The sequence below is a fragment of the Balaenoptera ricei genome, chromosome 1, assembly GCF_028023285.1.
Source record: "Balaenoptera ricei isolate mBalRic1 chromosome 1, mBalRic1.hap2, whole genome shotgun sequence".
NCBI classification, from domain to species: Eukaryota; Metazoa; Chordata; class Mammalia; order Artiodactyla; family Balaenopteridae; genus Balaenoptera; species Balaenoptera ricei.
In genome coordinates this window covers 160021108-160035526 of record NC_082639.1, presented here as the reverse complement: position 1 = coordinate 160035526, position 14419 = coordinate 160021108, and the positions used below count along the sequence as shown (strand labels likewise).

Here is a 14419-nt window from a genome sequence, read left to right as displayed (position 1 = left end):
GGTAAATGTTAAAAAAGTAAATAAACTACCTCAATGGGCATACCTTGTAGTGCGGTCAGTAATGTGACCACTTCTTTAGAATACAGTCTTAGTGTCTTTCCACTCAGACTGGAACAAACCAAAGGGGCTCTGGAGCCCAGTGCTGCACTGGCCCCGGCTTCCCTCTTAGCTCTGCCGCTGAGATGCTCCACCTGCTCCCCAGGCAGCACTGCTCAGCGAGAGACAGCCCCACCACCCGGCCGGGGCGAGGCAACGTGTGGGATAACTCCAGACAGCTGCTTCTGTCAGGGGGTTGGCTCACGTGGTGGAGCTGAACCCTCGGCAGAAAGCTTCAGAGCCAACAGCAGGAGGGGTGGGACTTTGAGGACCAGGTGAGAACGCGCACTCTGTAACTCCTGAGAGGGAAACTCAGAGCCCAGCCACATGGGGTTCAATGTCTTCATCTGTAAAACTCATCACCTCAGGAGGCAGCCTCGGTCATCTAGGAAACCTTGCAAAGAATTCCAAGTACTGGCTTTTCTTTTTTTTTCTAGAAACAAACTTACAGAGCAGAAAACTTGAACCATGCAGACACCAAGGAGAAAACCAGCTTCAGATCTTCTGAATTAGCTGACCCCACTCTCACTGTTAACTTTACACCTCAGCGTGCTTTGTGCAGACACTACTGTAAGATGTAAGCCGCACTTACATCTGATGTCAGTAACAACGCACACTACTGTGGATTACGTCAAAGTGCAGGATTTTCATTTTTCACCTCGTTTGAGTAGCCCCACAATCCTCAAAGTAGGTGGGGCCCCTGTAAAACCCATTTTACAGGCCAGACAAGTTATATCATCACAGCTCACCGTGATCTAACGGTTTACAGTTTTCGATATGCTCTTTCTCCTGCATTCTCTCACTTGATTTTCCCAGAAACTAATAAAAGCAACAGCAGCAACATTTCCATTTTTAGGTGAGGAAATTAAGGTGACCATTACTCCTTCTCAAGAATTTAATCCTGGGGCAGCCCCGCAGACGCTAGGTTTCACAGTGCCAGGTCTCCTGATGGGAGCTACCATCTCCTCAGGGCCAGCCTGAGGCAGAGTCTGCTCAGGGTAAAACCACCACGTCCAAGGCAGGCCGGACTGAGGAGTGCACTCCGCCAGACTTGGCAATGGCCAGATCCTGCAGCCTCTGGACCAGGGACAGGCCAGGACACCCCCCCTCCACGTCGGGCCCAAGCTGACAGCAGACCATCCTCCAGGCATCGTAGATGGGGCCAGCTGGCTCTGGCATTTGTCCAGCAACTTCTGCCAAATGGTCACATTACATATTACAAATTGTCTTTCTAGCATTCTATTCCAAGCCTCTTTCTCCTCTCCCCACCACTCCTAACCTAGCTTCTCCAACACTGAGGCCCCTCTTCCACATCCACTCAGATACAGGGTTCCCTTCAAGACGGCACCACAGTCCCAAGGCATTTCCTCTCCCTGAGCCCCAGGAGAAGGGGGTAGGCACTGGGGACAGCAGCCACCACTGTCTGCTATACTGCACTGAATCCTAAAATCCTTGGTCAAATTACTTTTAATATCATACAACAGCATTTTTCAAAGTGCTTTCCAATGTATGCTGTCACTCTAACCTGACGCTAGCCTAACCCCAGGCGGCAGGATGTCACAGAGCATCAGTGTCTCCATTTTGCAGATGAAGAAACTGAAGCACAGCACAGTTAAGGGGCTCATCCCAGTCACACAGAAGAACCTCCAACTTCTAGTCTAAGTTACCTTCACTGGCTCACACACTGATTCCGAGACTAAAGCAGATACAGTATTTACGTGTGTCCCAGAACAGTATCACAGGCAGGATCAAAACAAAACAAAAATGCCTGGGCCACGGGGGGTTCCGCCCCCTGAACTGCAGTGGTGAATCTTCCTGTGCCACACCGTAGGACTGGGGCGAGACCTGTAACCAGTGTGGGTCTTCCTTTCCCACCTTCCCATCTGTTCTGCAGGTAAAGGAAAGCCAGGGTGACCCCAGGACCTTTGCCCCAGCAGCGCTGAGGAGTCTGCTAAAGTCTATGGTAGAGATGAAGGAAAAGAACAAAAAAGAAGACAAAGAATAATGGGGGGAGGGAGATGGCTCCAAATGCAGGGGTTTTTCCTCACTTATAAGGTGCAAGGCAAGAAAGCAGGGTAACACATGGGCTGGGCTGTTTCTGCATGTGGGTGTCAGGGAGGAGAGAGTTAAGGAGTTTTGACATAACACGGTAAGTGTTCAAAAAAAAAAAAAAGAAACCAGCACATACACATAACCAGCCACAAGTTTTGGAAATGAGGAAAACCATGGTGACTAGCTTGAGGGAACTCAGCCACCAACGCGGCAGAAAGCACCACCTGCTCTGACTAACAGGTTCCAGCTACTAAATGTCACTTGCTTCTCCACATTGACTATTGCTTTTCCCCAGCTGCCAGAAACCATTTTGGTGGCCAAACGAAGCCGTGTATTCATTAGGAAAAGGGAGCTGAGATGTTTCAGAGTTAGAGATGGGACACAAACAGCTCTCCTGATCTATGAGAACGAGCAAGGGCTGTCCCAGAACTGCCCAGAGGCCAGAAGCAAGGCAGAAAGGAGAGCATCCTGGGGCCAGGTGCCTGCACCTGGGGAGGTAAATGAGAGAAGTTTGCTGTCTTTCCCTGAACTATCTTTAAGGGCAGAAAGGGTGCCGTCTCCTTGGAGTGCCATCGTCGTCTCAGGAAGAAAGGGTAGACTAGATGGTTTCCGAAAGATCCTTCCTGAGAAGGCTGTGGTCTCTGAACAGTTAGGCTTCATCTCCTTTCCTCCCTGGGTGTGGGTCCCCCAAAGGGGAAGTCTGCTCCAAAAGCTGCAAACACAGCTGCATGAGGTCAAAAGTAAAATGCTTCGGGGTGCAGTGACTTTGGCACCATCTGGTTAAAAATAGCCAAAAGCAGCTTCTAATTCCTCCAGGTCCCTGTGTTCTTAACAACTCCCATTAGAGCTGAAAGGATCTGTAAAAGTGACACTACCTATAGTTAATTATCCCACCTGGCAGCTGACTGCATAGCTGACTGCACATCCCCTCCTCCTGCCTGGGTTTGAAACTCCCTCTGCCCCACCACAGGTCCGGCTGGGAGGGTTCAGGGGCTGATTGGGTCACCGTGAGCCTTAGCAAGCCTAGGTCGCCAACGTTCCTCTATTTATAGGGTCTCTATGGAAACAGGGCCAGCATTAGAGAGCTAATCGCTGTAAAAAACCCACAGAGTCCTACTCTTGAAATACAAAGTGGATTGCAGAAGTCTTCAATTGCCCTTAAGAGGCCTTGGGTGGGGAGCCTGGGGTTGGAGCGGGAGAGGAACTGCCACCCCAGGTTTGGCGCTGACGGCCACAATGATGAAGAGTGAGCGGCTGCAACTGTTTCTCTTAGAAACACAGTGAAGAAAGATTTTTGGAAGCATTTTTTTCTTCCCCAGCATCCCAGCTGACGTTAAACAAACAGATCTCAACTCAGGGGCAAGTGATTTCCCCATTCTCAATTTTAGTTTAAGTCCTCGTTCCTTTATTGCTCAGAGAATTCTGCCTGAGCCAATGCAAGTCAGGCAAGGTGACCTCATGCAGCGGATCTTAAGGCAGAATCAGCTCAACATTTATCAGCATAAAAGATTCTTTTTCTTTTTTAATGATTTTTTTTTTTTTTGATGTGGACCATTTTTAAAGTCTTTATTGAATTTGTTACAGTATTGCTTCCGTTTTATGTTTCGGTTTTTTGGCCGCAAGGCACGTGGGATCTTAGCTCCCAGACCAGGGACTGAACCCACACCCCCCGCACTGGAAGGTGAAGTCTTAACCACTGGACCGTCAGGGAAGTCCCAAAAGATTCTGATTAAAGTTATCTTCACGGTGTGCCCTCTCTCTGCCTCTTATCCTACACCCCGTTCACTGCTCCCTGCTCCATACAGCCCTGTCTGACTACGCCGGTCTAAAGTGACCTCACCACCCTGCTCTGAACTCCAGAGCGCTCGTCATCTACACCACTCATCTTGCAATTAATCATGTTCTGCCTTGTGACACGGCTCTGTCAAACGGTTATCCAACTTTTCACCTGCTTCTGGATGGAATCCTCCATGAGCAAATGGAGGGCAGGAGCTGTATCATCTATTATCTTTGTGCCCCCAGTAGTAGGGGGAGAGACCTTAACACAAACATGGCCAATGCTACTTAATTATTTTCTAAGTGGAAACTCTGCGCATCTACAAGACCATCTTCAAAAGGCGATTTAATCCTTAGACAACTATCTTTTCCAGAGATTTAAAATGCTCATTCGCACAGTTTTTTGTGTCTAACCCAGATCCCTCCTGCTGCAGTTAAAACCTCGTCTCAGTCTATCATCTTAGTAATTGCCTGGAAAAGGATGAACACAGACCCAGGGGCCCAAATGTGTTTCCTGTCCTCACAAATGGCTCAGGTCAAGACTTAATGTTCTCACAGCCAGCTTTGTTTTCCAGGTGGACATCATTCAGCCAGCTTGGCTGGAATAAGGAAGCCTTTAGCCATTTGGTTTGAAAAGTCAAATACTGTCTTTCTCACCCAATCACAAAACATAACTGCGATCCCTCAACAGCTTTGTTTTAACTGTTCAACACGGAGAGAGGCTTAAGTGTTTGGCTGATAAAGGGGGACCCTGTCCAGTATGGCCTCATTCTAAGAATGCACCCTCCTCATCCATGAGCATTTCAAAGCGAGACGTCTTTCTTAGAGGAGAGATGAAAATAGGCGTGAATTTAGAGTTGGCCTCCAAGACCACCACTGAGAAGCCACCTGAGATATTTTTTCCCCAGCTCCTGACACCCACACTTTTTTAAAACTTCAACCCCAAATTCAGGTCCTATCAAATGTTTCAATTCCTTGTTGACGGAGAGATTCTTGTTAATGGGATTGGCAGTTAAGACAATTAAATACACGAAAAGTAGCACATTCTGTAAATGCCGAGCCTGCACGACAGTTCCCACTGGAACAAGGGCAGCTGGGAATTCATCTAGAACCCAATATGTGGCAGGAGAACAGACAGCTTCATTCACCACATGCTTTCCTGTTGGCCACCAATTCCTCCCAAGCCCATATCCAGGGCTGCTCTGAAAATTCCTGATGGCAGAGGGGGTAGGAGAGGGGCAACCCCAGGTCTCAGGACCCTCTGCCCGCCTCACATTAGGTCCAGGTGGGACAAATACAGGAACCCTCCGCATTCTTCACCACTCTCCACTGTCCCTGACTATTTACAGGGCTGGGGAACTGCTGTCCAGTCAAAAAAGGGCACTGGCCTTACAAGGGACCTGGCACTTGCCCTTTCACTTCCCCCACTTAGAAAGTGCCCTCCTCTTCTTTGGTAATTAACGTTTCCACCCTTTAAAACTTTCTCTAAGTGCACCTCTTCTGATGAATCCCATATGTTTCTGATTCCATCAGTGATGCTGGAAGCACCCTCAAACTTACACGTGCTTCGACAGATGACTTTCTTGCAAGTGTTTCACTCTGTTTGCCTGGAGGCAGAGGCAGTGCCTGCTGCCGAAGAACTGATTTCCCATTTCCTTGTGCTTAGGTCTACCGCAATCCTACCTCCCCTGATGAAACATCTCCCAGGGGTCCTGCTCCCACCTGAGACTGTGGGAGTCTTCACACCTGAACATATCACTTCTGAAGGAGAGCTGGGGGCCTCATGACGCAGCAAGGCCACAAAGAGCCCTGCCCTACCATCGGAACCCTTCCCCAGGGTCCCAGAGCACACACAACCCTCCATCCCGCCCGCATTCCCATGAAGTCGCCTGTCTTCTCCATTGAAAAAGTGGAGAAACTGAGGCCCATTAATTTTACTAAAACCCTGGGCCTTAAAAATAAATAAATAAAAGAAGAGAAAAATAAGCAGGGGCTTCTTGGGAATGTCAATGTTCTCTCTCTTAACTTGGGTGGTAGGTAGATGGGGTGTCTGTTTTGCTGTTGTTATTTAAGGGGTACATATGTTTTCAGACACTTTTATATGCACGTCGTGTTTCACAATTTAAAACATGCCTTCCCCGCTGAAGCCATCAGTATCTGTTAACCCATGAACCCTTTGCCAGCAGGCTCTCTACTGGACCGCTGAACGAACAAGGGGCATCGGGCGCAGGTGACGCACCTGTGATCAGCACAGGCTGCGAGCCAGCAAGGAGAATCATATAGGATTCAGTTGTGACTTTCCCTCAGATCTTTGGTTTCTAATCGCTCTTCACTCTGAGCAGACAGGAAGACCAGTGAATGGTGTGGATGAAAGAACCCAAATGAGTCCTGAGTCAAAAGCACTTCGAGGGGCTTCCCTGGTGGCGCAGTGGTTAAGAATCCGCCTGCCGGGCTTCCCTGGTGGCGCAGTGGTTAAGAATCCGCCTGCCAGTGCAGGGGACATGGGTTTGAGCCCTGGTCCGGGAAGATCCCACATGCCATGGAGCAACTAAGCCCATGCGCCATAACTACTGAGCCTGCGCTCTAGAGCCCACAAGGCACAACTACTGAGCCTGCGTGCCACAACTACTGAGGCCCACGTGCCTAGAGCCCAAGCTCCGAAACAAGAGAAGTCACTGCAATGAGAAGCCTGCGCACTGCAACAAAGAGTAGCCCCCACTTGCTGCAACTAGAGAAACCCCGCGCATAGCAACAAAGAACCAAAGCAGCCAAAAATAAATAAATAAAATAAATTTAAAAAAAAAAAAAAAAAAAAAAAAAAGAATCCGCCTGCCAATGCAGGTAACAGAGGTTCGAACCCTGGTCCGGGAAGATCCCACATGCCGCAGAGCAACTAAGCCCGTGCACCACAACTACTGAGCCTGCGTTCTAGAGCCCCAGAGCCACAACTACTGAGCCTGTGTGCCACAACTACTGAAGCCCGCGTGACTAGAGCCCATGCTCTGCAACAAGAGGAGCCACACAATGAGAAGCCTACACACCGCAATGAAGAGTAGCCCCCGCTCAACGCAAATAGAGAAAGCCCACGCGCAGCAACGAAGACCCGGTGCAGCCAAAAATAAATAAATACATAAAATTTTTTAAAAAAAGCACTTCGAACCAGGACTGGAATGGTGCAATTCAGAGTACCCCCTTCTTCTTCCAGGAAAAAATATTAGTACTGTTCAGAAATCCCTGGAGAAATTATTTGCAGGGGCTTTTGTGAGGGTATAGAGAACCTCAGGGGAAGTCTAGGGGAAGGCCTCCAGCCAGCAAACCCAGAGCCTTCCTTTCAGGAAAGGCTGGGGAGAGGTGGAGAGGTCTGCGATTTCCTCCCCTGCCCTCGGGTTTCTAAAAGGCATCAGGACAGAGCCAGCTGACTCTCGTGCTTAGCCACTCATCCCAGGCCTCAGCAACATCTACCACATGCTGTATTTTTAACAGGAATGTGTGCTCCATCCCTTTCTGCAGTTTTCCCCTGAGCTCCTCCCACTCCCACTCTCACTGGCACTGCATTTACTTGCCGGAAAATCTTGATGTACTTTTGGTCAGCCGACACTCTCTGTGACCAGCAATCTAGCATCTCCTCCCAACTAGCAAGGAACCTGGCAGCAGCAAAGGACTGGATAATGATCACAAATGAATCAAGACATGAACTCAAGTGGTTCAACAGGAATCCAAGCCATAGGGGGCAGGGGATGTGACTCTGAATTGTTGGGCTCCTGTTGCAGGAGCGTCTGCTGAGATTGCCCCTGAAGGTCACATCAAATGTGTGGAGTAGCTGAGAAGGCCCCCAAAGTACCTGCATAAGCTGCCTGTGGGGCAATGTCCATTTTCAGGCTATTTTTCAGTTACAGTTTTATGATTGCTCCTTTAAGACTGCTGCTTAATTATTTTTCCTTCTTTTCACTGGTCCTCCCCACCCCATAATCACGGATCCCGGGCCACCATAGGAGAAATTTACAGTGCAGTTCTCCACAACACTGAAGGACCATGGAGGGAGACCACGGGAGTCCCTGAAAGCTCTGGCTGCCACTAGCTAGGGCACATTCAGACCAAAATTCTCTCCTCTCCCTCCGCAAAACTTCCACGGAGGTGCTTCACACAAAGGCTTTTTTTTTTTCCCCCTTTCTCAAGATGATTTCCTCCATTGCACCTAATCCATCACAATGCCTGGAGCTGTCACAAGAAAACAGAAGTGGGACTAAAGGACCAAAAGTTCCTATCTCCAAAGTTTAAAATGAAAACAACAGCAAGCCAGAACTGCGGCTTGCTCCAGGCCAAACACAGGTATGAGGCAGGGGGGTGTTAAAAATCAAACTTACCCCGTTCTGGTACCACCATCAAATCTAAAACAAGTTAGCTTCTACCCAGTGCTAGAGCCAAAGATGGAATTTTTCCATCATTGGAAAACTGTGCCAGCACTGGTAAACAAGTTTGGACACACTTCAATATTCCTGGACCCTTTCCCCCAGAAAAAGGCTCAGAAAAGTTGAGTGATGTGCCTGAGATCACACAGCAAATCAAATTGCGATAGCCCCCAAGTTCATGCCTGGTTCTGAAGTCCCTACGCTGTAAACACGTGATAAAGCAGACAGAGATAAACAGGAAAAGGCCCTGATTGTCTCCCCGTGCTCCCCCTGAGCAGGCAGCAGCTAGGTTTTCTCTGGGTTGCCAGCCTGGGTCCACATGGCGGTGGTTACCTCGGTGATATGCTTTCTGGTGGGGGTGGAGAATAACTTGGAAGGACAACGTCTTTTCTCACACCTGATCTCAATTTTGGTTCGGGGAAAGTCAGCATTTAACATCAAGTATACAGTTGTTGCTATGTCTGCCCCAACCAGAATGAGTGTCACAAAAAAAAAAAAAAAGAGAGAGAGAGAGAGGGAGTATAAGAGGGTGGAGATGAACGAGCTTTTTAAGCAGCTTTATCTACAAAGACACTGCAGCCCCACACCACAACCAGTCCACCTTCCCTCACGAAGGCAGCGGGGGGAATGAATGGAGCTGGTCGTTTCCACTGCTGCCTGAGCTGAAGAGTCCGGGAGTTTCCAAGGCTGCTGCTCATGGACTCAGCGTGAGAATCCCACCTGGTCAAGGAATCAGGGTTTGCTGGCCAGACCCATCTGGATCGGCCCAGAATGAAGATGAAGTCTGCAGCAGAAGGCTGGCCCCCTCCCCACATCAGCCTTAAGAGCAGCTCTTTTCCTTCACCATCTCATTTAAAATAGGAACCACACCTCCTGACCACACAGGGTGGGCTCAGAAGTGGCAGGTGTGCCAGGTACCAAGGACTTAATGCGCACAGCCTACCCAGTGGAGCTCATCTTAGACATAAGGCTAGCCCCAAAACTCTGAAAAGGACAGCAGCAAAACCAGAGGTCACATTCGAATAACTACCACAAATTTTTAAAGTACACACATGGAGGTAGCAGTCACCTTCTCAGCCCTCCCCAAGAAACACAGACAGGTAACACACAGGTAAGAGCACACTCACCTGCGCTCTAACTTCCTGACTCTGTGCCGCTCAGGTCGAATGAGGAATGTCATTGGTTTATTCTGGTGAGCTCCTTAGTGGCTGCTGCCATAGGATACAGGCTTTATTTAACATAAGGGAGTCCTTTTGCTCCCCTAGCTAAGACCTTGCACCCCCTCTGGAGAAAATGTCCCCCAGGCATCAATCTCCGATGCATCTAAGTTCCTTCCTTGGGCTGACATCTCTCTCAGCCCTGTGGTGAGCTGGCTTGAGAAGTCTGAGCCTGCAGTCCCTGTGGCAGCTCCAGCAAAGGTGCATTATTTATCACAGCTGCTGTTTTAATTAATATAGAGACATCCAATACAGCTCAATAACTGTCTCGGCGACCTCAGGCTGGAAAATAAAGGACTCCCAGCTGCATGCAATCGCCTCTTTCGGATCCTGGTTCTAAATGCCGGCTCTGCGTGTGTGCAACTTGAACCGAGGCCCCAAACCAGCCTAAGCACTAAGCTGCCACCTGTCAGTTCTCCACCCTGGGGTTGGTTTAGCAAGCAGGCAGGGATCTCCAAGCACTAGCTTAACCTCTGGCTCCACCTAACGGCAAGAAACCCACACTCCCCTTTCACAGATGGACAAACTGAGCTTCACTCCAGGAAGGTCCCAAAAGGAGGAAACTAATTCAGCAAAGGAAACTAACGGTCTTTTGCTTGGGCTCCCACGCTGTAATTTTCTTCCCCTGCCATTTTACAGGAGGGAAAGTGATGTCAACTTTTTAGTTAGCATCTTGGATTTCTCCAGCCCTTTGCGAATAGCACTTCACACACATTATTCAAACAATCTCGGATGTGTAAGTCACTAGAACGTCTGCTGAATAATGAGGAACAAACACAGAGGCCCGAAACGAGCTGAAAGACAGAGGCACAAATAGTACCTGACGTCCAGCACAGGGTCTGGCCCAACATCTGCTCATTCTCTCTGACCTTTGTCTGGCTTCCCCATCACTTTTATTCTGTTAAAGCACTTCTGCGCGGGGCGGGGAAAGCTAAGTCGCCGGTTGGACTCGTAAGGGGAGGGTCTGCGCTCACCTTTAAATCGGGAGGCTTGCTTCGGGGACCCGGGTTGGGCGCCGCGGCAGCGCCCGCATCCGAAGTTGGCCCGCCAGCAGAGTTAGCACCCGTGGCCTCCCCAGGCCGGAGGTCCGCGCCCGGCAGGTGGCAAGCTGCATCTTCCAGCCCAGCTCCATCCTCCTCACCCTGTTGTTGCTGCAGCTCGTCCGATTTGCACCTCTTCATGGTGTATGTGGGTCGGCAAGGGGAATCTGTCCTTCCAGCGCGCCTTCTTGGGGGAGACCGCACCCCCTCTTACACTCAGAAACGAGGCTTGGGGTCTAAATTATTAACGAGGAGGGGAGTCGGCGGATCACAATTTCTTGAATTAAAACAATAAACCTTTTTAAAGGAGGGTGAGAGAGGGGAGAGGAAGGGGAGCCTTGGTTACAGCTTGCAATAGTTCATTACGACCTGGGGAGCGAAGACAGGTCACAATCGAGGCTGGGCAGCAGGAGTCCTTGGGCAGTCATTGGAGCGGGAGGAGATAGCCCCCAGCCCCCAAACTTTCTGCTTCAGGGCAAGGGCCGGGCGGAGCGGAGCTGGGCGGCACAGCGCATCCCTCCCGGCGGGCCGGGCTGCTGGGCGCGGCAGGCATGGCGCGGCCGGCCGGGCAGGTTCTCGTCGGCAGCCCTCGGCGCCGACTGCGGCCCCCAGCCCTGCCGCGGGCCCCCGCCCCACACTGGCCGGCCACGGAGCCCGCAGCTCGCCGCGCCCCGCCCCTCCCCCGCGCGCGCGCGCGCGCGAGACCCACTCCCCGCCCTCCGCGCCGCCTGCTGCAAAGCCTCGACCGCCGCCAGAGCCAGCGGCGAGCGCGCAACCTACCCCGCCCAGTGCCTCGGCCCGGGAGGGGGAAGGCGAGGCAAGGAGGGAGTGACAACGGCAACGGGCCAATGGGAAGCCCGGAGGGCTGAGGGGGCGTCGCGCGGCCACGTTTTTAGGGTTGGTTGCATCGTGCGATCCCCCAGGAGAGGTCTGGAGGGTAAAGCTACTGCGTTTTAGCATTGCAGAGAGCGGGCTGCGGAGTAGAGACTGGGGGCGGCTGGCCAATGGAACGCGGTTTTAGCAGATGCGTGAGAATCTGCTAAAACTCAGATGCGTGAGTCTTCCAGGAAAGACTCTGTCGGGGTTCCCCCCACCCACTCATTTTATTTGGCGGGGAGGAGACGAATAGGGATGCTTATCATCGCTGCTTTTTTGCTCTAACTTTGCACATTATAACATCTCTTCAATGAGGAAGACGCGGATCCCCTCTGACGCTTGACCTGAAACACCTACCAATGCCTACATTCAGAGCTGCAAAATGCAAGGAGAAGAAAGCGGGTGTTCTGCCCCATCGCCCCTTCCCTTCCCCCCACTTTAAGTAAACTATCTCATGCGTCTCAGCTTTATGCTCAGAAATGAGAAAGTATTTCATTTTTGAACACAATAATGTATGTGACAGTTTTTTGCAAACTGTGAAGCAGCTTTGAAATAAGAAGGGGTATTTATGGCAGGAGGTTGAGACATGGAAGAGAGGAAAGGAATGCAATCTCTTTTTCCCATAAATCTCAGCCAAAGTGCGCTGACTAATCTGGAGGCACAAGAGAGCAAATACTGGGGTTACCAAAATATGCAGCCTAGTAATAATAACAACCCCATATGAGTGCCTACCCTGTGCTTACTGTGGATACCATGGTTTTTGTCCACCCAGCAGCCTAGACGAACAGTTCTCAAAGTAGGGTCCTGGGACCAGCAGCAGCAGCATCACCTGGAAACTTGATAGAAGTGCAAATTATTGGACACCATCCAGACCTACTGAATCAAAAATAGTGGGCCCCAAAATCTGTTTTAACAAGTCCTCCAGGTAATTCTGATGCAAGCTAACATTTGAGAAGCACTGGCCTAGACTGTAGTGAAGGGGCCACTCAGTCAGTGAGTCACAGTGATCTCTAAAGTGTTTCACAGTTTCCCAGTCTCTTTCACACCCATCATACCATTCTGGCCTCACTTCAGTCCTACTAGTCTGCGAGTCTCCTGACTCTGTTCTGTCTTTTTCCCATTCCAACCACTCATTTTAATGTGTGTCCTAGAAGAGCCTAAGTTGTTAAGAATTTACTTCAGTCTAGCAGCTACTTTCTAAACAAGGCAGCTCCATTTCTAGAAAACAGGAATTTAGGATGGGCTGGAAATGTAGAACCACCCCCACCTCCACTAGACAGTATCAGGCACAATGTGGAAACACAAGGCCACAAGCCTTTAGCATTTTCAATGGTGAGGGAAAGGAAGAATGTGCCTTTGAAGTCGGTGGTAGGAGTAGACAGAACCAGTGGGGGCAGATGACCTCAGTGCAAGATGTCAGACAGAGTCTACTGCCCCCTGCCTGACTCGCCCCAGTGAAGTGTAGGGGCCCTACAGACCCTGGGTGGCAAATAGTGAGCACATGTGGACACATGTTCATGACCTGACTCTAGGCTGAAGAAAAGTGAAGGCAGTCGGTGTGAAGCTTTAAGGGAGCAGAGACCATAATCATTTTGAATTATGTCTCATTTCCATACTAGGTTGAAGTTGACCTTGAGTTTGATGTTTATAATATTTTCATGTACCCATAGCATGATGGACAGATTTCCTGTTTGTGGCCATATTTAGCAGGTCAACAAAAAAGTGGTGGGTTTCATGAAATCAGCCAATACTTTACATTCCATTTTGGAGAGGCAGCGTTGTGCAGAGGTTAAGAGCTCAGACTCTGTGGCCAGACTGCTTGGGGACAAATCCTGGCTCTGCTCTCCACTGACCATGTGATTGGAGGCAAGTTGTCTAACCTCTTTAAGCCCCAGTTTCCTCTTTCAGAAGTGGGGATACCAACCTTATAGGGTGTTGGGTAATACATGTAAAGCACTTAGACATTGCCTGGCACAGAGTGAGGGCCATGGCTTTAAACAGAGATGTCATCCAGCTTCAAAAAGTTGAACATTCCACTCCAGTGGTTCTATCCTTGGGAGTTCAAATGTGTCTCACCCATTTCTGACTTTCACTGAGTGTCATATTATAGAACAAATATGCTACTGCCAAAGAAGTTTGGGTGAGAAGTTGTGTAGAGAGCTGTGTGACCTGCAACCACCAGGTTGAAACTGATGACAAATTTTCGATTCTTGAGTACCTAAAATAAAGAGAACTTGAAAATACTTTGACTGAAATTTTGTTTAAAGGATTAAATCATTCTATCATTCTAGGTTTCTTGGGAAAATATAGGCACATACTATATTTTGACGTTCAAGATAAGACAAAAATTTACAGGTTTACAATACAAGAGATTATATTCAGTATGTAGGAGTAGCATTTTCCATTTTGCTTTGGTACCACTGGTTAATTGTAAATAAATAAGTAACATGGTGTAGTGGGAAGGACACTGGTCTTGGTGTTAGAAAATACATGTAAGAATTCTGGTTCTGTTACCCCCTGTGTGTTCTTGGGCAACAAAATCACTTAACCTCTCTCATCCTTGGGTTTCTCATCTGTAAACAGGGGCTAATAATATCTATCCTCACATGGTTATTTTAAGGATTAAATTAGATAATGCATGTGAAAATACTTGACACATGGTATGTGCTCAGTAAACCTGAATGAAACAAAAATAATTAACAAACTTGTCCAAGCCCACTGTCTGCCACATGAGAAAGGCAGGATTATCCCACTAAGTTTAATGCTTTTTGTGAAAGGAAATCCCAGTTAGGCTAATGGAAGGGGGCAATCCTGGTAATATCAAATTTGCTAAACCAGTAAGTGTATAATCAAGGAGGATAAAGATTAGGGTTATGGAATCCTGTTATCCTTGTCGACAGCCACTGCATTTACCTTGAAAAACTGATGCAGCTTTAATTGTAGAAGATAAGGT

At 49.1% G+C, this 14419-nt stretch overlaps 1 protein-coding gene across 3 annotated transcripts in view; it reads right to left on the bottom strand.

Annotated features, from left to right (window-relative positions):
• Positions 1–14419, bottom strand: part of TMCC2 (transmembrane and coiled-coil domain family 2) — a 140372-nt gene that overhangs the window by 25320 nt on the left and 100633 nt on the right. For 2 of the 3 annotated variants that reach the window (XM_059904733.1, XM_059904748.1), the window contains exon 1: positions 10525–11173. The exons of the other annotated variant lie outside the window; for it this stretch is intronic. In XM_059904733.1, coding sequence (XP_059760716.1) covers positions 10525–10731 — 207 coding nt within the window. In that variant the 5' untranslated portion in view covers positions 10732–11173. Of the gene's footprint in view, positions 1–10524; positions 11174–14419 lie in introns of those variants that run through there. 3 annotated transcript variants of the gene reach the window in all.